Below are 24,891 nucleotides of genomic sequence, written 5' to 3' on the forward strand. Positions count from 1 at the left end.
CTGTGGAGTGGGAGGGGCGTGGCCTAATCAGATTGGGGCCTGACTTAGTGGGACCTGGGGGCGGGGTTTTTAAGTCCATCTTTTGAGGATGGCCACCCTACCTGCCCCTTGAACTGTGACCTCCACAGCACTCCTCTCCCTTAACAGTGTCATCCACAGCTCCCTGCCCCTTAAAAGGAAATCTGTCACCAGGATAATCGCTATTGAAGTAAAGCCATAGCCTAAAAATACTTAGTACCTTATTTCTAGATGTGCCTTTGTTGTTTTCTGTCTTCTGACAATCCAGTTTATTTGGTATGCAAATTAGCCAGTAATGTGCCCAGAGGGGTGTCACTCTTGCAGGAAGAAGCCCAGGCACACCTCCTGCTAGTGCCCAAGCCCGCCCTCATGCTGGGAGCATCGAAAGGGCGGCAGAGTTATGGCTTAAATGTGATGTAGGAGGGGTGGGTGTACACATTGTGGCAGGAGGTGTGCCTGGGCTCCTTCCTGCAAGAGTGATGCCCCTCTGGGCACCTTGCTGGCTCATTTGCATACCAAACAAACTGGATTTTCAGAGGATAAAAAACATCTATTGCTGAAACAAAGGCACATCTAGAAATAAGGTTCTGAGTGCTATTCGGCTATGACTTTACTTCAATAGCGATTATCCTGGTGACAGATTTCCTTCTTTTTTTTTTTTTAAACTTCTCTTTATTAAAAGGCACATGTACAATCACATATCAATTGAAAAAAAAGGACATACTTCAGCAAACATCAAGATGTTAACATGTTTCTTTTCCATTAGTCCTCGTTATTCCTTAGTATGCTTACAATTTTGTACAAGATCAAAGACTATTCTGTACATAGGATTTTATTATTATTATTTTTTTTCCTTTAACCCCCTTACCCCTCCCCCCCCTCCCAAAACCTTACAAACCCCCATCTCAAATATGTCATGGTCTCCTATCGGATCACAAAATATCAGAATCGACAATTATTAGTCTAAGGGCCCATTTTCGGCAGTCCCTCCCCTCAATATCAATCCGTTAGAGATAACGGCCGAAAACAGTTCCTGTCTATTTCCATCATCTCGGTATTCAAAGAGGTGATAAAGACTTTTTGTGTATTTGGAACCAAGAATCTGCAGGATCCAACTTTAAATACCACTCTGTATGTACAAACGGCGTCACATGTGTAAGTATTTCTTGGTCTGACATTAGCCCCTCCATGTACTGTCTCCACTTCTTGAAAAAGGGCACCGTCATTTTTGTCTTAGCCTGCTCTGCCTCTATTCGTTCAAGTATCATACAATTTGTAGTTTGCTGCACCACTTCTTCCATCACTGGCACCTTAGGTTGTAACCAATGGCTTAAAAGACACCTCTTGGAAGCCAAAATCAACACCTGAAAGGCTGGCAGAATTTTTGAAGATTCCTCTGATCGCCCGGCATGAAATAATAGTACTTCCGGATCCATCTTGAGCCTCAGATTCCATTTAGCTTTTATCATGTCGAGAAGAGCTTTACAAAAGGTGCTAACCATATTGCATCCCCACAGCCCATGATTTTGCATTTCGGACAATGCGTCAATTTATCAGCCGGGATCTTAATTAGGGATTTCGGCTTGTAGAATCCGTATATTGCTCTATGGATTAGCTTAAAAAATGTCTCCCTCCATATCTCACTACCCACCACTTTCCTTATGAGAGTCCACCCATCCAGAAGCTGATCTGGTACCATCAGGTCCGGGAAGAATCTAAGCCACGTCCTAAATAACAAAGAATCCCCTAATTTAGTGTCAATATCGATCAGAGAGCCATATATGGTAGCTAGATCTTTTTTTGGTTCTTTGGAGGGTAGGAAAGAATCAAAGTTGTTAGCTGAAAATTCACGTGTTAACTCCCTGATTCTAGAAGTTAAAAATATCATTTGCTGATAGGCCAGGAAGTGAGACATCGGTAGTTGATATTTCAACCTTAAGTCATAAAAAGTATAGAACTTATTGTTCTCTCGGTTCCAAAGGTGTTCCACATTATTGATCCCCTTAACTTTCCATTGGACGAATTGGGCATTAATGGATAAGGCCTCAAATTCCGGGTGACCCCAAAGGGACATACTTTTGGAAACCAGAAAAGGAAGATCAAACACCTTTCTCACCGCTTTCCATGCGGCTATTGTATCTCTGAATAAAATGCTGTGCTTTATACTGGGAGGTAATTGTGCGAATTTGGTGTGTAACAGCGCATTTAAGCTCCAGGGTCTAGCCATTGCCTTCTCGACCTGTAAGATTGAGTAGTGTGACGTATCACAGATTTCCTTTAAAGCTGACCTACAGCAGTGAAGAAAAATGGCTGGATTGTTATGGAATCCTGGTGTAAAACTGTGTGTATGTTGAGACTGCGAGCTTCTATTAACTGATAAGGGTCATGTGACCAGGCTTTTATTGGCTAATGCATTTTTTGGGAATATCTACGGAACGGTATGTGCTAGAGAGCTGAGACCTGGTCTAAAACCTTCCAGGACACATGATGTACCTGTGTGCCAAATTTCGTGATTGCAAATGCGACCGTGCGGATTCCTTTAGTGGACATACATACACACACACACATACATAGACTCAACTTTATATATTATATATATACTAGACATTAAGCCTGTTACAATAACGGGTGCTAGAACATTAGTGCATAAACATTAGTAGGAACAGTCTATATTAAATGGCAAGGGAACTTGACCACACTGACTGGTGGCCGAGACTGGCGGCTGTGGCTGAGACTTCTGGCACTGACTGGTGGTTGTCGCTGGTGGCTGAGACTGGTGGCTGTTTTTTGTGATGTAAGGTGATTAAAAATTGCTTTTTTGGTACATTTTTTATTTTATTTTTTTACGGCGTTCACCGTTAGATCACATACTATTTTTATAAAGCAGGTTGTTATTGACACAGCGATGCCTAATATTTGCCTTTTTATTTTTTTTAGTTTACACAGTAAAAGCATTTTTGAAAAAAAAAATCATGTTTATGTGTTTCCATTTTCTGAAAGCCATATTTTTTATTTTTTTGGGGCGATTGTCTCAGGTAGGGTCTCATTTCTTTTAGATGACGGTTTGATTAGTACCATTATGGGGCACATATGGCTTGATTGCTTGGTATTACACTTTTTGTGATGTAAGGTGATAAAAAATTTATTTTTTTGGCACATAATTTTAATTTTTTTATGGTGTTCACCAGATCGGTTGGATCACATGCTATTTTTATAGAGCAGGTCGTTACGGGCATTTTTTTTTAACTTTCTTTTATTCAATAAAAGCAGGTTTGAAAAAAAAATCATTTTTGTGTCTCCATTTTCTGAAAGCCATATTATTTTTATTTTTTGGATGATTGGCTTATGTAGGCTCATTTTTTTGTGGGATAGGGTCACAGTTTAATTGGTGCTAATTTTGGATACATATGACTTTTTTTGATCACTTTTTTTGATCAAGTTTTTCTTTTTATATTTTTTAATGGTGTTCACCATGCAGTAAAAGTAAAATGATCCTTTTATAGATCAGGTCCCTACGGACACGGCGATACCAAACATGTTTAGTGTTTTATATTTTTTCAATTTTTAACCAAATTATGTGTGGATATAGGAAGGTTTTTTATTTTTTATTTATTTTAATTTTATTTTTATATTTTTTTGGACCCAGACCCACTTGGTTCTTGAAGATCCAGTGGGTCTTATGGCTTACAATACACTGCAGTACACTATATAGTGTACTGCAGTGTATTGCACTCACACTTAGCCTGATCAGGCTGCTGCCTTTAGCAGGAGCCTGATTAGGCTTAGATATACCACAGCAAGCCGGATGCCTGTGAAGGTGTCCGGTTGCCATGGTAACCATCGGGACGCTGCCACAGCACAGCGGCCCAATGGGAAAGGGATCTCCTCCCTCAGACTACCCTTCAAGCATCGGGCCGCTGCCACAGCAGAGCAGCGGCCTGATGCTTAGCCCCTCCAAGGTGTTAAATGGTGTTAAATGGCCGACATCAGTGCCAGAACCGATGTCGGCCGTTTCAAGCAGAGTGTTAGCTGGACATTACAGCTAACACTCTGCCCGCTGCCGCTCTGCCATCCTGAAAGGGGGAAGGGGGGGTGCTGGGTACAGGGAAACTTGTGTGTAGCGCTGTGTCCAGATTGGACGCCGCACCGCACTTGCCCAGTGCAAAACTGTTGACACACACACACGGACACAGCGCACTGACACTGTGCTTTTATTATATAGGATATATATATATATATAGTTCTCCAAAAAAAATATATATATATATATATATATATACAAAAAAGCGGAACAGCACATCCAGAGACAATCGCAGGTGCAAGCTACCAAGCAACAATGTAGAAAAACAAAAAAAGTAGCAGCACACTACTAAATGCACTAAGAATGGGTGAATGTGTGAACAGGGTCAAAAACATGACGCCAATACTTACTATTAAGCAGGGAAGAAGCTCTTAGCGCATATAATTGACCAAAAATATATCGGGCCCATCTACCAGACGTCAAGGTAGCTTCTCATCAGATGGGACCTAATTTTTTTTTTTATATATATATATATATATATATATATATATAGATAGATAGATAGATACAAAATAGAAAAATGTGGCAGCACCAAAACATAACAATATATAACGGGTGCTATGTCCAGGGTTGTCACTGCTTACCCAAGGTATATAGATAGAAATGGATGTGCTGTCCATTTCTATCTATATAGATAGATAGATAGATAGATATATAATAGAGCAGGCATCCTCAAACTGCGGCCCTCCAGCTGTTGCAAAACTTCAACTCCCAGCATGCCTGAACAGCCTACAGGTATCAGCCTACAGCAGGGCATTGTGGGAGTTGTCGTTTTACAACAGCTGGAGGGCCGCAGTTTGAGGATGTCTGTAATAGAGGAATAGGCATCCTCTTTGGAACCTAGCACTCCCCGCCCACCCCACCCCTGGTGCTTTTAATCAGAGTAACAATGGAGCTGGACACTCCATGTTAGAGTAGGTCCCATCTGATAAGAAGCTACCTTGATGTCTGGTAGATGGGCCCGACATATTTTTGATCAATTATATGAGTCGAAGTAATCACTTAACTGGGATTGAACCAGTCAATTTATAATATAGTATATGGTACCCATAAATATTGTAAGTATAACTAAAAAGTGGGATTACCTTAAAAATAACTTTTATTAGTCAATAGTTAAAATAAAAGGCCCAATAGATTAATTGGAGACTACATGCACTAGTAGTCAGACACCACCAATGAAAAAGGTAGAGAGAGGTGTAAATTGTAAACACTTGCTGAGAGGGTGAGTTTACGAAACATAGGGATACAAGTAAAGAGGGAGACAGGTGCTGGGTCTCTTCCCCTAGTGTATCCCTTGGTTCTAGCTCAAAATAATACCCTCACTATATGTCCCTTAGTGTCCCTTGCAGGCAATAACAATGAATGCCCAGCTTCGTCAGAATTGCAAAGGTGTCACACATCCAAGGACATATAAATCAATTAGTTTTAAGCAAAGGCATAGTCCCGACGCGTTTCACTGGCAGTCAGCCAGGTCATCAGGGGACCTATATGCAAAACAAAGTATACACATATACACAAATAGAGAAGTATCCACGGCGCCTCCAAGTGTATTGGGGCCAGCCAGAGAACGAGCAGTGTTATATAACTGGTACTTAGCTTCTCAATGTGCAGCGGTTCAGGGTCCACTCCTCCTGCGTATGGCAGCGATGGCAGTGAGTGCCCATACCGGCGTTCTTTTAAACCAGCGTGGGCCTAGATAGATCCGCCCCTCAAGAAGTCACATGCTCCGATCACGCGGATCGTGACGTCACTGGTCACGAGTACACTGCGTCACAAAAAGGAGTCACATGACCGGGACTCAGACTAGAGGTGTGTCAGAGTAGCCCCATGTCCGTCCCCTACAATTAAGTAGCGGTGATTCGGATAGCATTGGGAGGGCATTGGGAGGGCGGAGATATGGAGATGAGGGGTTGAGAGATGGGCTAACTCAGCCAGCCCCACATATCCGTATAAATATAGTGGCATAAAAAAGCCAGATAAGGTGCGTCATTCCTATAAAATCATAGAGAAGCGCTACCAAGGTATTTAGAAAGCAGGATCATTGGACAAGTACGATTGAAGCAATTGACCCAGTGGTCTCTGGTACAGCTGAATACACATAATGGCAGACAATTAGACTACGGGGACCTGATGGAACCCCTTTAGAGAAAGCTAGACAGGTAGATTGATCCCTAAGTGTGATACAAGGCAAGAACAGTACATGCAGTGCATCGAACAAATAGGGGGTCGGGAATGGATATTAAGGAGGCAGGTGGACAGCTATCACTCATCAACGGGATGACCTGGTCTCCTCAATGAAGCACCCAAAAAAAAGTTGTTCATTTAAACCATTAGGTTGTGAGGTCTTCAATTCAAATATCCACCAGGTCTCCCTTTGAAGGATTTTTTTGTCCCAGTTGCCTCCTCTTTTCAACGGAGGAACGAGTTCAATGGCCATGAATGTCATGCCCTCAATTCTCCCGTTGTGGCTAGCATCTACATGTTTAGCCAGTGGGGTGTCCCGACCGTTTCTGATGTCGCCTAGATGTTCTCCCACTCGTCTACGAAATTCCCTGGTGGTTTTGCCTATGTATTCTAGGCCACAGTGACATGTTGCCTTGTAGATGACTCCCCTTGATCTGCAGTTAAGAAAACACTTTGCCTGTTACATTACTGCAGAAATACCTACCCCTCATGATAAAGGGGCAGGCAACACATCCACTGCAACGAAAACAGCCAGTTAGTGGTTTAAGCCATGTACCCGTATTTGCACCGGTTTCGCTAAAGTGACTATGCACCAAACGATCCCGGAGGCTGCGGCCCTTTCGATACGTGATTTTTGCATATGGTGCAACAATTTGTCTGATGTCGGGATCCAGGAGAAGGATACCCCAATGTTTTGAGATAACACTTCTCACTTCCCCTGCGGCACCATCATAGGTACCAATCAATCGTATACTGTTCTCCGCAGTTTTTGTTTTTTTGGGGTGCAAAAGTTCTGTTCGACTTTTTAGTCGGGCTCTTTGATAAGCTTGCTTGAGGACAGAGTCAGGATAGCCCTTTTCTTTAAATCTAACTCGTAAGTCCCCTGCTTGTTGTTTATAATCGTTCACAGTAGAGCAATTTCTCCTCATCTTTAGATATTGCCCGGTGGGGATTCCCCTTTTGAGGGGGAGGGGATGGTGGCTGTTCCAATTCAACAGGGAATTGGTAGAGGTGGGTTTCCTATAGGTTTTAGTCACCAGTTCTCCCTGATTCCCTCTCATGATGACAATATCCATGAATGGGAGGGCATCTTTATTCATCTCGAAGGTGAATCGCAAGCCAACCTCATTGACATTAAGGATACCCACAAATTGATGCAGGTCCTCAACCTCCCCCTTCCATAGTAGGAAAATGTCATCGATGAATCTGACCCATGTGACCACACTCTCAGTCACATGGGCCAGAGGATCACCAAAGACCATGGTCCTCTCCCACCAGCCCAGGAACAGGTTTGCGTACGATGGGGCACACGGGCTCCCCATCGCTGTGCCACTGAGCTGGTGGTAGAAGATCCCCCAAAAAGGAAATAGTTACAGTTAAGTGTAAATTCCAGGAGCCTCAAGATCAAACGATTGTGTGCACGAAATTGGCAACCTCTGGTCATCAAGATTGTCTCAACTGCCCTCATCCCAAATTGATGTGGGATGGAGGAGTAGAGCGCCTCCACATCAATAGAGGCCAGCCAGGTGTCACCTTCAACAAAAATTCCTTCTAGACGACCCAAAAGGTCCCCTGTGTCTCTAATGTACGAGGGTAGTGTTTAGACAAAGGGGGCCAGAACGTGGTCGATGTATACCACTACATTTTGCCCTAGGCTATTAACCCCGGAGACTATAGGCCTTCCTTTAAGGGGTGTGACCCCTTTATGAATTTTTGGGAGGCCATAGAAGGTCGGTATAGTCGGGTATTTTTTGTAGAGGAAGTCAAATTCATCCTCCGAAATGAGACCCTCTGATTTGCCTTCACAGAGGATGGTTTTCAGTATTTTGGGGTATTTGGCAGTGGGGTCAGTCTTGATTATTTCATAGGTGGCCTCATCTCCCAGGAGATCCAGGCAGAGTTTTTTTTATATTTGGAGGTATCTAGGATGACTACATTGCCTCTTTTATCTGAAGGCTTGATCGTGACCTTATTGTCACGTTCCAAATTCTCCAATGCCTTATATTCATCTTTGGTATAGTTGAACATTAGGTTTATCAAGAGTAAGATGTTCCAGTTCCTGGGAGACCTGGTTTAGGAAAACATCGATGCAAGAGGGGTCGCCCACTGGTGGTAACCAAGTACTCCTGTTTTTGAGTGTAGTAAAAGGCCCTTTCCCCTCCTGCACCGTGCTATCACTTAAGCTGAATAGAAGTTTAACATCCTGTAAAATATCTGACGGAATCCCCATCTCTCTACTCTCTCGTCTATTGGCCAAGGCAAAGTGTTTATGCCATTTCAGTTTCCTACAGAAAAGGCTCAAGTCCTTGGTCCAATTAAACAGGTTGAAAGATGAAGTGGGTACGAAGGATAAGCCTTTGTTAAGTATTGCCATTTTGGCCTGTCCAAGTTTTCTAGATGATATGTTTAATATCTGCACACACTGTTTGGTGACGGGGTCACAGGTGGTGGAGATCTCTGTTGATTGCAGTTTCTTAGATGGTAGGGGACTCCCTGTTCTAAAAAACGTTGTCCACTGTTTTCATATGCACCTCGTGACCCCCTCCCCCTTCTCCGCCCCCGACCTCTTCCGCAACGGGTTTGGGCGCCTTCCTTATCACTTTCGGAGATGTCAGTTTCACTCGAAGAGACGTCAGAATCCTGTTTCTTAGTTTTTTGTACTCCCCGGTCAATAGTGGTATATACCCGGTTTTCTCTGAAATCCTGTAAGTCTCTGTTGAACTGGCGGTGCTTTCGTTCCTTCAAGTGAAACTGAAATCTCTCGAGTGTGTTTTTTTGTTGTATTTCTTTATTAGCAAAATCTGGCTCCTGTTTTAATTTATTCGTTACCTCTATTTGCTCTTTCAGTTTTTAATGTCTAATGAGGCCAGATTTGTTTTCTCCTCCTCCAGTAGCAGGCCCATGAAGCGTTGGGAGCTTTTAGTTGCCTCCTCCTCCCATTTAGTCATCAATGTTGAGCTCCTGCACCTGCTCGCTGGAGTCAGAGTAATCCTTAGACCCCTGGGAACTATCTGATGTTTCAAATAGCTCTCGAGGGATTGTATCTCCCACCAGGAGCTAATCTGTTCCTTAAAGGTTTTTGTTAGTTCCTTGAAAGAGGCTTTAAAGGAGGGGGTATACCTCTTTAGGGAGAGAGTTTTATCCGAAAAGACCTGCTTCAGATAGCCATTGATTCTTATCTAGACCTGTTGCCAAAAAACCTGCCATACCTAATATACGTGAATCGAAGTAATCACTTAACTGGGATTGAACCAGTCAATTTATAATAAAGTATATGGTACCCATAAATATTGTAAGTATAATTGAAAAGTGGGATTACTTTAAAAATAACTTTTATTAGTCAATAGTTAAAATAATAGGCCCAATAGATTAATTGGAGACTACATGCACTAGTAGTCAGACACCACCAAACAGTGGACAACGTTTTTTAGAACAGGGAGTCCCCTACCATCTAAGAAACCGCAATCAACCGAGATCTTTACCACCTGTGACCCCGTCACCAAACAGTGTGGGCAGATATTAAACCTATCATCTAGAAAACTTGGACAGGCCGAAATGGCAATACTTAACAAAGGCTTATCCTTCATACCCACTTCATCTTTCAACCTGTTTAATTGGACCAAGGACTTGAGCCTTTTCTGTAGGAAACTGAAATGGCATAAACACTTTGCCTTGGCCAATAGACGAGAGAGTAGAGAGATGGGGATTCCGTCAGATATTTTACAGGATGTTAAACTTCTATTCAGCTTAAGTGATAGCACGGTGCAGGAGGGGAAAGGGCCTTTTACTACACTCAAAAACAGGAGTACTAGGTTACCACCAGTGGGCGACCCCTCTTGCATCGATGTTTTCCTAAACCAGGTCTCCCAGGAACTGGAACATCTTACTCTTGATAAACCTAAGTTCAACTGTACCAAAGATGAACATAAGGCATTGGAGAATTTGGAACGTGACAATAAGGTCACGATCAAGCCTTCAGATAAAGGAGGCAATGTAGTCATCCTAGATACCTCCAAATATAAAAAAAACTCTGCCTGGATCTCCTGGGAGATGAGGCCACCTATGAAATAATCAAGACTGACCCCACTGCCAAATACCCCAAAATACTGAAAACCATCCTCTGTGAAGGCAAATCAGAGGGTCTCATTTCGGAGGATGAATTTGACTTCCTCTACAAAAAATACCCGACTATACCGACCTTCTATGGCCTCCCAAAAATTCATAAAGGGGTCACACCCCTTAAAGGAAGGCCTATAGTCTCCGGGGTTAATAGCCTAGGGTAAAATGTAGAGGTATACATCGACCACATTCTGGCCCCCTTTGTCAAAATACTACCCTCATACATTAGAGACACAGGGGACATTTTGGGTCGTCTAGAAGGAATCTTTGTTGAAGGTGACACCTGGTTGGCCTCTATTGATGTGGAGGCGCTCTACTCCTCCATCCCACATCAATTTGGGATGAGGGCAGTTGAGACATTCTTGATGACCAGAAGTTGCCAATTTCGTGCACACAATCGTTTGATCTTGAGGCTCCTGGAATTTACACTTACCTGTAACTATTTCCTTTTTGGGGGGGATCTTCTACCACCAGCTCAGGGGCACAGCGATGGGTTGCCCGTGTGCCCCATCGTACGCAAACCTGTTCCTGGGCTGGTGGGAGAGGACCATGGTCTTTGGTGATCCTCTGGCCCATGTGACTGAGAGTATGGTCACATGGGTCAGATTCATCGATGACATTTTCCTACTATGGAAGGGGAAGGTTGAGGGTTTGTGGGTATCCTTAATGTCAATGAGGTTGGCTTGCGATTCACCTTCGAGATGAATAAAGATGCCCTCCCATTCCTGGATATTGTCATCATGAGAGGGAATCAGGGAGAACTGGTGACTAAAACCTATAGGAAACCCACCTCTACCAATTCCCTGTTGAATTGGAACAGCCACCATCCCCTCCCCCTCAAAAGGGGAATCCCCACCGGGCAATATCTAAGGATGAGGAGAAACTGCTCCACTGTGAACGATTATAAACAACAAGCAGGGGACTTACGAGTTAGATTTAAAGAAAAGGGCTATCCTGACTCTGTCCTCAAGCAAGCTTATCAAAGAGCCTGACTAAAAAGTCGAACAGAACTTTTGCACCCCAAAAAAACAAAAACTGCGGAGAACAGTATACGATTGATTGGTACCTATGATGGTGCCGCTGGGGAAGTGAGAAGTGTTATCTCAAAACATTGGGGTATCCTTCTCCTGGATCCCGACATCAGACCATATGCAAAAATCACGTATCGAAAGGGCCGCAGCCTCCGGGATCGTTTGGTGCATAGTCACTTTAGCGAAACCGGTGCAAATACGGGTACATGGCTTAAACCACTAACTGGCTGTTTTTTCGTTGCAGTGGATGTGTTGCCTGCCCCTTTATCATAAGGGGTAGGGATTTCTGCAGTAATGTAACAGGCAAAATGTATTCCATCAAGTGTTTTCTTAACTGCAGATCAAGGAGAGTCATCTACAAGGCAACATGTCACTGTGGCCTAGAATACATAGGCAAAACCACCCGGGAATTTCGTAGACGGGTGGGAGAACATCTAGGCGACATCAGAAATGGTCGGGACACCCCACTGGCTAAACATGTAGAAGCTAGCCACAATGGGAGAATTAAGGGCATGACATTCATGGCCATTGAACTCGTTCCTCCGTTGAAAAGAGGAGGCAACTGGGACAAAAAAATCCTTCAAAGGGAGACCTGGTGGATATTTGAATTGAAGACCTCACAACCTAATGGTTTAAATGAACAACTTTCTTTTGGGTGCTTCATTGAGGGGACCAGGTCATCCCGTTGATGAGTAATAGCTGTCCATCTGCCTCCTTAATATCCATTCCCGACCCCCTATTTGTTCGATGCACTGTATGTACTGTTCTTGCCTTGTATCACACTTAGGGATCAAACTACCTGTCTAGCTTTCTCTAAAGGGGTTCCATCAGGTCCCCGTAGTCTAATTGTCTGCCATTATGTGTATTCAGCTGTACCAGAGACCACTGGGTGATATACTTATCCATTGCTTCAATCGTACTTGTCCAATGATCCTGCTTTCTAAATACCTTGGTAGCGCTTCTCTATGACTCTATAGGAATGACGCACCTTATCTGGCTTTTTTATGCCACTATGTTTATACGGATATGTGGGGCTGGCTGAGTTAGCCCATCTCTCAACCCCTCATCTCCATATCTCCGCCCTCCCAATGCTATCCGAATCACCGCTACTTAATTGTAGGGGACGGACATGGGGCTACTCTGACACACCTCTAGTCTGAGTCCCGGTCATGTGACTCCTTTTTGTGACGCGGTGTACTCGTGACCAGTGACGTTACGACCCGCGTGATCGGAGCATGTGACTTCTTGAGGGGCGGATCTATCTAGGCCCTTGCTGGTTTAAAAGAACGCCGGTATGGGCACTCACTGCCATTGCTGCCATACGCAGGAGGAGTGGACCCTGAACCGCTGCACATTGAGAAGCTAAGTACCAGTTATATAACACTGCTCGTTCTCTGGCTGGCCCCAATACACTTGGAGGCGCCGTGGATACTTCTCTATTTGTGTATATGTGTATACTTTGTTTTGCATATAGGTCCCCTGATGACCTGGCTGACTGCCAGTGAAATGCGTCGGGACTATGCCTTTGCTTGATACTAATTGATTTATATGTCCTTGGATGTGTGACACCTTTGCAATTCTGACGAAGCTGGGCAGTCACTGTTATTGCCTGCAAGGGACACTAAGGGACATATAGTGAGGGTATTATTTTGAGCTAGAACCAAGGGATACACTAGGGGAAGAGACCCAGCACCTGTCTCCCTCTTTACTTGTATCCCTATGTTTCGTAAACTCACCCTCCTAGCAAGTGTTTACAATTCACACCTGCTTACTCTCTCTACCTTTTTTCATTGGTGGTGTCTGACTACTAGTGCATGTAGTCTCTAATTAATCTATTGGGCCTATTATTTTAACTATTGACTAATAAAAGTTATCAATTATATGAGCTAAGAGCTTCTTCTGCTCTGCTGTTGTAGTCACATTTGAGCATGGCATCTGAGGAGTTAAAAGTGTGTGACTGACGTTATTGCATACATCCAGTGTCTGCTGTTTAAAACAGCAAGCACTTAGCGGCTATAGCACCCGCTGCTGCTTGCGAGTGGGCTCCATCTTTAAAGATTTTTTTCTGAGATATTATATTATATTATATTATAACTGATGACCTATCCTGTGGATAGGTCATCAGCATCTAATCGTTGGGGGTCTGACACTCGGGACCTCTGCCGATCCGCTATTTGAGAAGGCACCGGTGCTCCTGTGAGTGCTGTGGCCTTCTCTGTGCTTTTCCTAGGCCATGTGACGTCAGTCATATTCATTGATCAAGTGGCCTAGGCGCAGCTCAGCCCCATAGAAGTGAATGGGGCTGAGCATGATACCAAGCACAGCTGCTATACAATGTACAGAGCTGAGCTTGGTGAGCTGGGAGGAGGCTGTGGTTCTACTGCGATCACTTCAATAAACTTATCCTTTTCAATATGCCAGGAAACATTTCCTTCACTTTAGATATTGTTTAGGCTGGGGGACGGGGTGGTTTATCTAGGACATGGAATGTCCACGTGTGACTGCTGTCCAAACTACTGACTGTAAATAACATACAGTTATGAACTAAATAAGTTGCTTAATGAGAAACCATTTGATATAGTGCAGTGCACAATACTGTTCTGTTTAGCATACTGTATTGTGTGCTAAAATGCATACATTCATGTGCGTGAGACTGAAAAATGAACAAGTAATATCTCCAGCTCTAGGGTGGGCCCCCAAAATCTATTTCACCGGTGGTGGGCCCTAGGCACCCGAGTCCAACACTGTTCCTACATATTATATAGCAGTGGTGGCGAACCTAAGGCACGGGTGCCAGAGGCGGCACTCAGAGCCCTATCTGTGGGCACCCACACCCTGGAAAAAGTCTATGATGTACCAACATGCATTAACATGCCTTAGACATTTTCCTAGTCTAAGTGTGATTGTCCTAAAGAAGAGGGCCCTATGCCCTCGAAACGCATAGACAAATAAAGTTTAACCTTTTACTGCACTACCTGCATGATGTATCCAGCCTAGCAGCGCCACAAGAGATAAAGGAGTTCCAGTTTTTCTTCTTTTTACTCACCTTAGACTTTTTCCTGCCATTCATCACTATGAACAGCACAGGCAGCACATTGACTGTAGGCAGGCTATTGTAGCTAAATGATAAAGTACATGGAAGATAGACTATATTGGTATTCAGGTTAAATTGCCATGTTGGCACTGTAAGGGATCGCCTTCTTTCAGGGGGTCACAATCACAGATATCCTCACGGACACCAGGATTAAAGTCCAAATGACGGTTTATTTTCACCAGCCCAAACATACACAATACAAAATAAATACCTGCCCATCTAGGCACTTGGTAATACAAACATCATATCCCTGACTCACCTAAAGAACATAGTTTACGGTCAGGGTCTCAGGCTCAAAGCCCTTAGTCGGTTCGCTCATCAACCAACAATTCACACCGGGAAGAGATCAGGCTTCATATAGCCTCATGGCCCCTCAGTCCCTCTGACTGAGACCACTCAGAGCCTCTTCAGGTCTCTGTTCCAAATGCTCTCTCCCCCAGACTGACATACTGGGAGGTGCTTTATTCCAGCCGGATTACAGCAGGCCTTACCTGCGATCACCTCAGGTAGAAGGGAATACCTGTCCTGGAAGGGTGTGGATTGGCAGATCCCACTTCCAGTCCTATCTGCCAATCCAACTAAAATCCAGCCCAGAATTAATAAACAAAACTGTCTCAGCAAACTATGCTTTGCTGAGATGACTGCCGTTCTCTGGATTTTAGCTGTCTCACCCAGCTGAGGTACCTGAGTGGGACATACACAGCTTCCAGCACTGTTCCCATTACCACAGCACTTTGCAATAAATAAGTAGATTTTGGGTTGCAGTTTGGGCACTCTGAAAGGTTCGCCATCACTGTTATATAGGGTTCATGGGTCATACTATTTTATGTGTTGGATTACTCAAAACACACGCTGTTTAGCTCTTGAAAGGGTTCTCTCACTTCAGCAAACGACATTTATCATGTAGACAAAGTTGATGCAAGACACTTACTAATGTATTGTGATTGTTCATATTGTCTCCTTTGCTGGCTGGATTAATTTTTCCATCACATTATACACTGCTCGTACCCAGGGGTTATGACCACTCTGGAATCCAACAGCGGTGGCTGCGCTTTGCACACTACACTGCGTGCAGAATTATTAGGCAAATTAGTATTTTGACCACATCATCCTCTTTATGCATGTTGTCTTACTCCAAGCTGTATAGGCTCGAAAGCCTACTACCAATTAAGCATATTAGGTGATGTGCATCTCTGTAATGAGAAGGGGTGTGGTCTAATGACATCAACACCCTATATTAGGTGTGCATAATTATTAGGCAACTTCCTTTCCTTTGGCAAAATGGGTCAAAAGAAGGACTTGACAGGCTCAGAAAAGTCAAAAATAGTGAGATATCTTGCAGAGGGATGCAGCACTCTTAAAATTGCAAAGCTTCTGAAGCGTGATCATCGAACAATCAAGCTTTTCATTCAATATAGTCAACAGGGTCGCAAGAAGCGTGTGGAAAAACCAAGGCGCAAAATAACTGCCCATGAACTGAGAAAAGTCAAGCGTGCAGCTGCCAAGATGCCACTTGCCACCAGTTTGGCCATATTTCAGAGCTGCAACATCACTGGAGTGCCCAAAAGCACAAGGTGTGCAATACTCAGAGACATGGCCAAGGTAAGAAAGGCTGAAAGACGACCACCACTGAACAAGACACACAAGCTGAAACGTCAAGACTGGGCCAAGAAATATCTCAAGACTGATTTTTCTAAGGTTTTATGGACTGATGAAATGAGAGTGAGTTTTGATGGGCCAGATGGATGGGCCCGTGGCTGCATTGGTAAAGGGCAGAGAGCTCCAGTCCGACTCAGACGCCAGCAAGGTGGAGGTGGCGTACTGGTTTAGGCTGGTATCATCAAAGATTAGCTTGTGGGGCCTTTTCGGGTTGAGGATGGAGTCAAGCTCAACTCCCAGTCCTACTGCCAGTTTCTGGAAGACACCTTCTTCAAGCAGTGGTACAGGAAGAAGTCTGCATCCTTCAAGAAAAACATGATTTTCATGCAGGACAATGCTCCATCACACGCGTCCAAGTACTCCACAGCGTGGCTGGCAAGAAAGGGTATAAAAGAAGAAAATCTAATGACATGGCCTCCTTGTCACCTGATCTGAACCCCATTGAGAACCTGTGGTCCATCATCAAATGTGAGATTTACAAGGAGGGAAAACAGTACACCTCTCTGAACAGTGTCTGGGAGGCTGTGGTTGCTGCTGCACGCAATGTTGATGGTGAACAGATCAAAACACTGACAGAATCCATGGATGGCAGGCTTTTGAGTGTCCTTGCAAAGAAAGGTGGCTATATTGGTCACTGATTTGTGAATGTTGAGATGTTATATTGGTTTCACTGGTAAAAATAAATAATTGAAATGGGTATATATTTGTTTTTTGTTAAGTTGCCTAATAATTATGCACAGTAATAGTCACCTGCACACACAGATATCCCCCTAAAATAGCTAAAACTAAAAACAAACTAAAAACCACTTCCAAAAATATTCAGCTTTGATATTAATGAGTTTTTTGGGTTCATTGAGAACATGGTTGTTGTTCAATAATAAAATGAATCCTCAAAAATACAACTTGCCTAATAATTCTGCACTCCCTGTATAAGAGAAACACCATTTGCCTCTTTAAGAGGTTGTCTGTGTGCTACTTCTAATAAAGGCAGTGGATATTTGTGCAATGCTGGATTTCATTTCTGTTGGACACTATCTGTCGGTCAGTAGAACTAAGCTTACATAGACATGAATAAATAGTGAGGACATCTGTTTTTATTTGTAATTCCCATGTTATATAGGGCTATGGCGGGCTACTACAGTCTAGTGTGTATGGGACAGCAGTCTGGTGGTCCCGCCAAAGTCTGCTGTTGGAGGAAAGGTGGATTGGATGGATATGTTGATTTATTATGTAATAATTGCCTTTTCCCTATTGAAATAAACATGCTTATTTTGCCAATCTGAGCATGCATGTATATGGCGGTCAGGAGAAATAACTCACAGCTGAATAAGCATGCGGTTGACAGCTATGTCATGTGTATGGCTGGCTTTTAAAACCTGTGAATTTATTTGCCATGTGACCAGCTTGACAGGGCCAGACCTCAAAAGATGAAGTATTTCAGTGATGACAGGTCAGGGACACATGAATTTAATTGAGATTACTTAAAAGGCCAATAAGAGCCCACAGTAAAATGATACCTCTGTTTCTGAAGTGCACAATCCACTAATGAATTTAGTCAATAGGGCCTATAGACAGGAATGTCCTGCCACCTTAGAGGAGCTATGTATGAAATACCACTAACCTGACGGAGCGTTCTGCATACTCTCTAATATCCACTCCGTTAACTATTATACAGTCGTGGCCAAAAGTTTTGAGAATGACACAAATATTAGTTTTCACAAAGTTTGCTGCTAAACTGCTTTTAGATCTTTGTTTCAGTTGTTTCTGTGATGTAGTGAAATATAATTACACGCACTTCATACGTTTCAAAGGATTTTATCGACAATTACATGACACTTATGCAAAGAGTCAGTATTTGCAGTGTTGGCCCTTCTTTTTCAGGACCTCTGCAATTCGACTGGGCATGCTCTCAATCAACTTTTGGGCCAATTCCTGACTGATGGCAACCCATTCTTTCATAATCACTTCTTGGAGTTTGTCAGAATTAGTGGGTTTTTGTTTGTCCACCCGCCTCTTGAGGATTGACCACAAGTTCTCAATGGGATTAAGATCTGGGGAGTTTCCAGGCCATGGACCCAAAATGTCAACGTTTTGGTCCCCGAGCCACTTAGTTATCACTTTTGCCTTATGGCATGGTGCTCCATCGTGCTGGAAAATGCATTGTTCTTCACCAAACTGTTGTTGGATTGTTGGAAGATGTTGCTGTTGGAGGGTGTTTTGGTACCATTCTTTATTCATGGCTGTGTTTTTGGGCAAAATTGTGAGTGAGCCCACTCCCTTGGATGAGAAGCAACCCCACACATGAATGGTCTCAGGATGCTTTACTGTTGGCATGACACAGGACTGATGGTAGCGCTCACCTTTTCTTCTCCGGAAAAGCCTTTTTCCAGATGCCCCAAACAATCGGAAAGAGGCTTCATCGGAGAATATGACTTTGCCCCAGTCCTCAGCAGTCCATTGACCATACTTTCTGCAGAAGATCAATCTGTCCCTGATGTTTTTTTTGGAGAGAAGTGGCTTCTTTGCTGCCCTTCTTGACACCAGGCCATCTTCCAAAAGTCTTCGCCTCACTGTGCGTGCAGATGCGCTCACACCTGCCTGCTGCCATTCCTGAGCAAGCTCTACACTGGTGGCACTCCGATCCCGCAGCTGAATCCTCTTTAGGAGATGATCCTGGCGCTTGCTGGACTTTCTTGGACGCCCTGAAGCCTTCTTAACAAGAATTGAACCTCTTTCCTTGAAGTTCTTGATGATCCTATAAATTGTTGATTAAGATGCAATCTTAGTAGCCACAATATCCTTACCTGTGAAGCCATTTTTATGCAACGCAATGATGGCTGCACGCGTTTCTTTGCAGGTCACCATGGTTAACAATGGAAGAACAATGATTTCAAGCATCACCCTCCTTTTAACATGTCAAGTCTGCCATTTTAACCCAATCAGCCTGACATAATGATCTCCAGCCTTGTGCTCGTCAACATTCTCACCTGAGTTAACAAGACAATTACTGAAATGATCTCAGCAGGTCCTTTAATGACAGCAATGAAATGCAGTGGAAAGTTTTTTTTGGGATTAAGTTAATTTTCATGGTAAAGAAGGACTATGCAATTCATCTGATCACTCTTCATAACATTCTGGAGTATATGCAAATTGCTATTATAAAAACTTAAGCAGCAACTTTTCCAATTTCCAATATTTATGTAATTCTCAAAACTTTTGGCCACGACTGTACACTGTTGCATGTTACTTTGTCTATTATGTCTTATTGATGTCAGGAGATCATATTTGAAATATAGTCTGTATGGTAACATTGATAAATAGAGATCTCTCCCTACGAATTCGCTTTCTCTGGAGCTTCATTTCTCTGGAACTGCAAGTAGCAATATGCTTGCTTGTGTGAGGCTTTAGGCCACATATGCACAGTTTTATTTTATTGCATTTTATGCATGGATTTTCAGCACAGAAAATGTGCAGCATGATATTGTACCTGCTAAGGCCAGCTTCACAGCTGCGGCAGCTATTCTCTCAGTCTGCTGGAATTCTCTGCATCCGGCACTGCCAGATGCAACCAGAATGCCCGCCAGTACCCATTAACTATCAGGTAAAAAAATATAATCGTAAAAAATGCCAAGGATTGGCCGGACAGTGACTGCTGCATGATGCGGTTTGTGTCCGATGATTCTTGGCATTCTCTGCCAGAAATGGTCGACCGGATCGCAATGCAGCAGATGTGAAAGTAGTTTAAGTAGATGAGATTTCCAGCTGCAGAAATTTCTGCAACAAACCTACCACATGTGAACAAGAACAAGTTTGCCATACTGATGGCCTGTCCTGATGCTCATCAATTTCTGATCGGCAGATCGGACCAACCGCACCCTTACCAATCAGCTGTTTATTTAGTTCTGGCGCTGGAAGTCGGTGCCGAAACTGCACAGTTCCATCCATTGTATAGTGAAGTGCAGTAAATGGGAGCAGCACTGTAGTTACTAGCTCTGTCCAATACACAATTGACAGGGTTATGCAATTCTGACTTCGGAGCTACATTTAAGATGATCAGTGGGGGTATGAGGTATCGGACCCCACCAATCTGATATTGATGGTCTATCATGAGGATAGGCCATCGATATAAAAAATCTGAACAACCCCCTTACTAGCTCTCTCTCCTTATCCTATAAGCATTAACAATAGATAGACGGCTGGAATTCATATACCTACAGGTATGTTGCAAAAATGTTTTCTCCCATATTGCGTAAAAATGTGAAAGAAACGTGTTTCCATATTAAGTAAACCTGAAGGTTACGAAGGTTGCTTTATGGTAAGCATGAGCTCAGATTAGTTTTTCACCATCATAGAGGATGCGTTAAAACAAGTTTGCGGCCAGAAAATTCCATTCATTAAACGTATCTTCTTGTAAAATAATGGTTCATTGTAAGAGCATAGAAGATGGAAAAGCCCATAACACTAAGCACACGTGGCAACAAAGCAGTCACAGAATGTCACTTCTGGAGTAGCGTTTTGGTATGCTTCAACATACATTTTTTGCTCTACACCTGGAAGTCTTATCTTGAGGATTACTGTACTTAGTTTGCACCTATCCTAGATATTCAGGCACTGCTTACACAAAGCTGGATTTCAGTGGGGGGGGGGGGGGGGGGGGGGGTGAATATTTTCCACAAGTGGTTGAAAATAAAAATAGCATTACTCACCTATCCAATTCCCCACTGCTGCAGTTCCGACACCACTCTGCCCCCTCTGCTCTTCACATTTTGGTCTTGGCTTGACACACAGGAAATGACTCTATTTATTGACTAAGGGCTCATGCCCACGAATGTAAGGGCTCCGTGCCCGTGCTGCGAACCGCATACAGCGGTTCCACAATAAACGGGTCACCAGCCGTGTGCATTCCACATCACGGATGTGGACCCATTCACTTGAATGGGTCCGAAAATCCGGACATGCGGTGCGGAAGCACGGATTGAAACCCCACAGAAGCACTACAGAGTGCTTCCGTGGTGTTTCTGGCCGTGCCTCCTCACTGTAAAAAAGTAATGGGTCCGCAATCCGCATAAGGCTGCCCTGTGGTCGGTGCCCGCGGGTCCACAAGTTAATGGGTCCGCGATCCGCATAAGGCTGCCCTGTGGTCGGTGCCCGTGCATTGCAGACACGGAGCCCTTACGTTCATGGGCATGAGCCCTAAGGAGGTTATCACTGTGACCAGTAATTGGCTAAGTGGTGCCTAATTTTTTTTAACCCTTTCTGGCCCTTTTTTAGTTCCTAAAAAAAAAAAAATAGCCCTTTAATTATGTTTAATCAAAAAGTAATATAAATTGCTTTCTGTTTTTCAGTTTTTGGCCTGTTGCGGTTGCTAGCGGAATGGTCTTGATGATGATAACGTTATTATCCCGTCTGCTAGTGATTCCGAAACCACCCAGAGATCCTTTGTTCTATGGTATGCATTTACTTGCAGCATTTTCATAAATTCTTTATGCCTAGAATGAAAAGCCCTTGTCCCTAAGGTTATATTCACATGTAGTGGATATGCTGTGGATCTGGATTTGCAGGTGTAGTTAAGAAGAGCTTAACAAATAAAACCCAGGTTGAATTAATCCCATATTTTAATAGTAGTTATCCCTTCTCCACTGCCCCTACAGTTTTTCCATACAAGTGTGTGGAGTATTAACCGTTATATACACCAAGACGTAACTGTACTCCTTTGGTGTGCTTTAAATGTATTGATCAGGCAGAACCCTGCTCCATACATATCAGGTGCTGGCTATGTAATACAGCAGACACCCAGCCACATTGACTGGGATCAGAGATGACTCTGATCCCAGTCATACAGTATATCCCCTCAGATGCCGTGGTTAGGCCTCTTTCACACAAGCGTGACGGATTGGCTCCGGATGCGTTCAGGGTGCGTTCAGTGAAACTCGCACGATTTTGCAAGCAAGTTCAGTTAGGGCTCTTTCACACAAGCAGATTCCGTGCGGGTAATCCGCTGTGTAAAAGAATGCCAAGCCCCGTTCCGGACAGCAGAGACATGGAGAATTAACATGATTGATAATGCTCTGTGCCTCTCTGTGATCTTTTTACTACAAAATCCCAGTGAGATAAAGTTGTTACCGTGATTTTGTAGTAAAAAGGTCACAGAGGCACAGAGCATTATCAATCATGTTAATGCTCCGTGTCTCTACTGTCCGGAACGGGGCTTGGCATTCTTTTACGCAGCGGAATACCCGCACGGCATCCGCTCGTGTGAAAGAGTCTTTAGTCTTGTCTGCGATTGCGTTCATTCTTTTCTTCGTGGGTGCAATGCGTTTTTCACGCGCGTGATAAAAAACTGAAGGTTTACAAACAACATCTCTTGGCAACCAGTTTTTCACTGAAGCCCCATTCACTTCTATGGGGCCAGGGCTGCGTGAAAAATATGGAATATAGAACATGCTGCGTTTTTCACGTCACGCATTGCGCCCGCGCAGAAAACTCGCTCGTGTGAAAGGGGCCTTAATCTGAGCAGTTAGACCGAGGGAGATACGCTTAGCAGTCATGCGCGTGGTGCCACTCAGTGACTGACATCTAACTCTGCATGATGAAGCATACAGGATAGGGTGTCATTCACTGAGTAGGACTGCCAACATGACTCCAACACCTAAAAAGAGCAGAGGTTTAAATTAAAGGGATTTTCTGAGACTTATATATGGATGACCTATCCTCAGGATAGATCATCAGTATCTGATCGCTGGGGGTCCAACAGTAGCGCTGAGGCCTTCTTGTAGCTTTGCCTAGGTCATGTGACGTCACGTTCGTCAGTCATATAGCCTAGGCGCATCTCAGTCCCATTGAACTGCGTTACCAAGCACAGCCGCTATACAATGTACAGCTCTGTACTTGGTGAGCTGATAGAAAGTCACAGCGCTTCTGTGAGCGCTGGTGCATTCTCGAACAGCTGATCGGCGGGGGTCCACAGTGTCAGATCGCCACTGATCAGATACTGATGACCTATCCAGAAGATGAGCCCCTGTTCTTAAGATAGGTGCAGATCTTGCACCTACTGTATGAGGTATTTGCCATATCCTGTGGCTATGCCAGAAATAGCCAAATAGGAATACTACTTTAGAATCAAAAGCCTTTAGGCCAGCATTTACACAAGTGTATTACAGACACATTTTTTCATCTGTATAACATACAAGTGTGCTTTCCGTAATCTTTGTGACCTGGCCAACGATAGGGTCTATGACTGTAGTCGGACTAGGGCACTCAACGATGAGCAAAAAATAAGCCTGTAATATGCTTGTGTAAAACTGGCCTTACCTGGTGCACTGAAGTGTAAAGTTGTAGTATGCTCCAGTACTACAACTGGTGCACGCTGTCATATGAAGTACACTATGATCAGCTGCTCGATCATATTGTCCGTCACTTCATGGCACCTAGTTATATTTCCAGCCACCATGTCACCAGAACAGAAAATGGCAAGCTCCACTCCCTGACATGGTGATATAGTGCCCAGCCTGGTGTCCATTTATTTATGCACACTGTGACATGCTGCTGTGAGCCTTCTGGCAGTAATATTCTTTTCTCCACATACGGAAAGTTAGTGTACTTATATTTATTGATTTGCATATGTCAGTAGTACATTCAAATATCTAAGCTTTGTAATACTTCACTTTCCCAGAAGCCTGAACTTCCATTTCCAAGCTTGAAGTTTCTATGTAAAAGTTTTCCAGGTTTATTAAAATAATGTTTTATCATTTTAAACCTACTGTACCTTTCTAATATTTCTTAATTCATCAGTGTTTTCAGTGTATCTGCTTGCCAGTGAATATAAACAGAGGCTAAAAACAATGAAAAACTGAATTTCTCACTGCTAAAGGATTTCCTACAATTGTATCCTAAACAGTCCCAAGTGGGGGTTGATCTATTTTAACTTCTCTGCATTGTGGTAAACTCTGAGGACAGTAGAGAGATTTGGGCTACGTCCACACGTAGCTGAGTTGAAGAAAAGTGGATGACATTTTTACGAATCACTATGAAATTTGCACCAAAATCCACGGAAGCTTTTCGCCATCAATTTATGTTTTTAAATGACCGAGAATACCTAGGCGGGATCCAACAATCCTCTGTACCAGGTATTAGGTAGTTATGATGGTCATCCTGAATATAAAAATAAGAATATTCCCTTTCACTGATAGAAAGCAGAGTTCTTGAAAATGATGTGGAATTAAAACAGTACGTGCAGTTATAGTAGCCCTATGGTAAGCTTTCCTCAGAACATCGTCAGGATATCCTCTCTCCAGGAATCTTGTCCTGAGGATGTCTGTATTAAAAACAGAAATATATTAGAACGTTGAATAACTTGAATAGAATTTTATGCTTTATTTACATAAAAAGGGAATGATTGTTAGATGCACCCAGACAACTATTTTTTCTGACTGTGCTGTGGGGTAACACTGCTTGCTAAAAAATAAATTGTCTGGATTTTTTTCCTTGCAGTATATGCAGTATTTGCGTTCACCAGTGTGGTGTGTCTTATCATTGGCCTTGAACAGGATGGAATTATAGACGGATTTATGACTCTGTATTTAAAAGAGGTAATACCAGCAACTCTACCTACAAATTGCTTTACCAATGTATGGATTGAGTGTGCACATTATTACGACAACATAAATGGAGATTTGAAGAGAAATACTCGGTATAGGTCCTGTAGA

The 24,891-nt window shown here is 43.3% G+C and overlaps 1 protein-coding gene across 2 annotated transcripts in view; it reads left to right on the forward strand.

Annotated features, from left to right (window-relative positions):
• TM6SF1 (transmembrane 6 superfamily member 1) overlaps positions 1-24,891 on the forward strand; it is a 106,826-nt gene that overhangs the window by 12,584 nt on the left and 69,351 nt on the right. For both annotated transcript variants that reach the window (XM_040414059.1, XM_040414060.1), the window contains exons 2-3: positions 21,532-21,635; positions 24,677-24,774. In XM_040414059.1, coding sequence (XP_040269993.1) covers positions 21,532-21,635; positions 24,677-24,774 — 202 coding nt within the window. The remainder of the gene's footprint in view (positions 1-21,531; positions 21,636-24,676; positions 24,775-24,891) is intronic.

This window comes from Bufo bufo, chromosome 1 (genome assembly GCF_905171765.1).
Source record: "Bufo bufo chromosome 1, aBufBuf1.1, whole genome shotgun sequence".
In the NCBI taxonomy this organism is placed as follows: domain Eukaryota; kingdom Metazoa; phylum Chordata; class Amphibia; order Anura; family Bufonidae; genus Bufo; species Bufo bufo.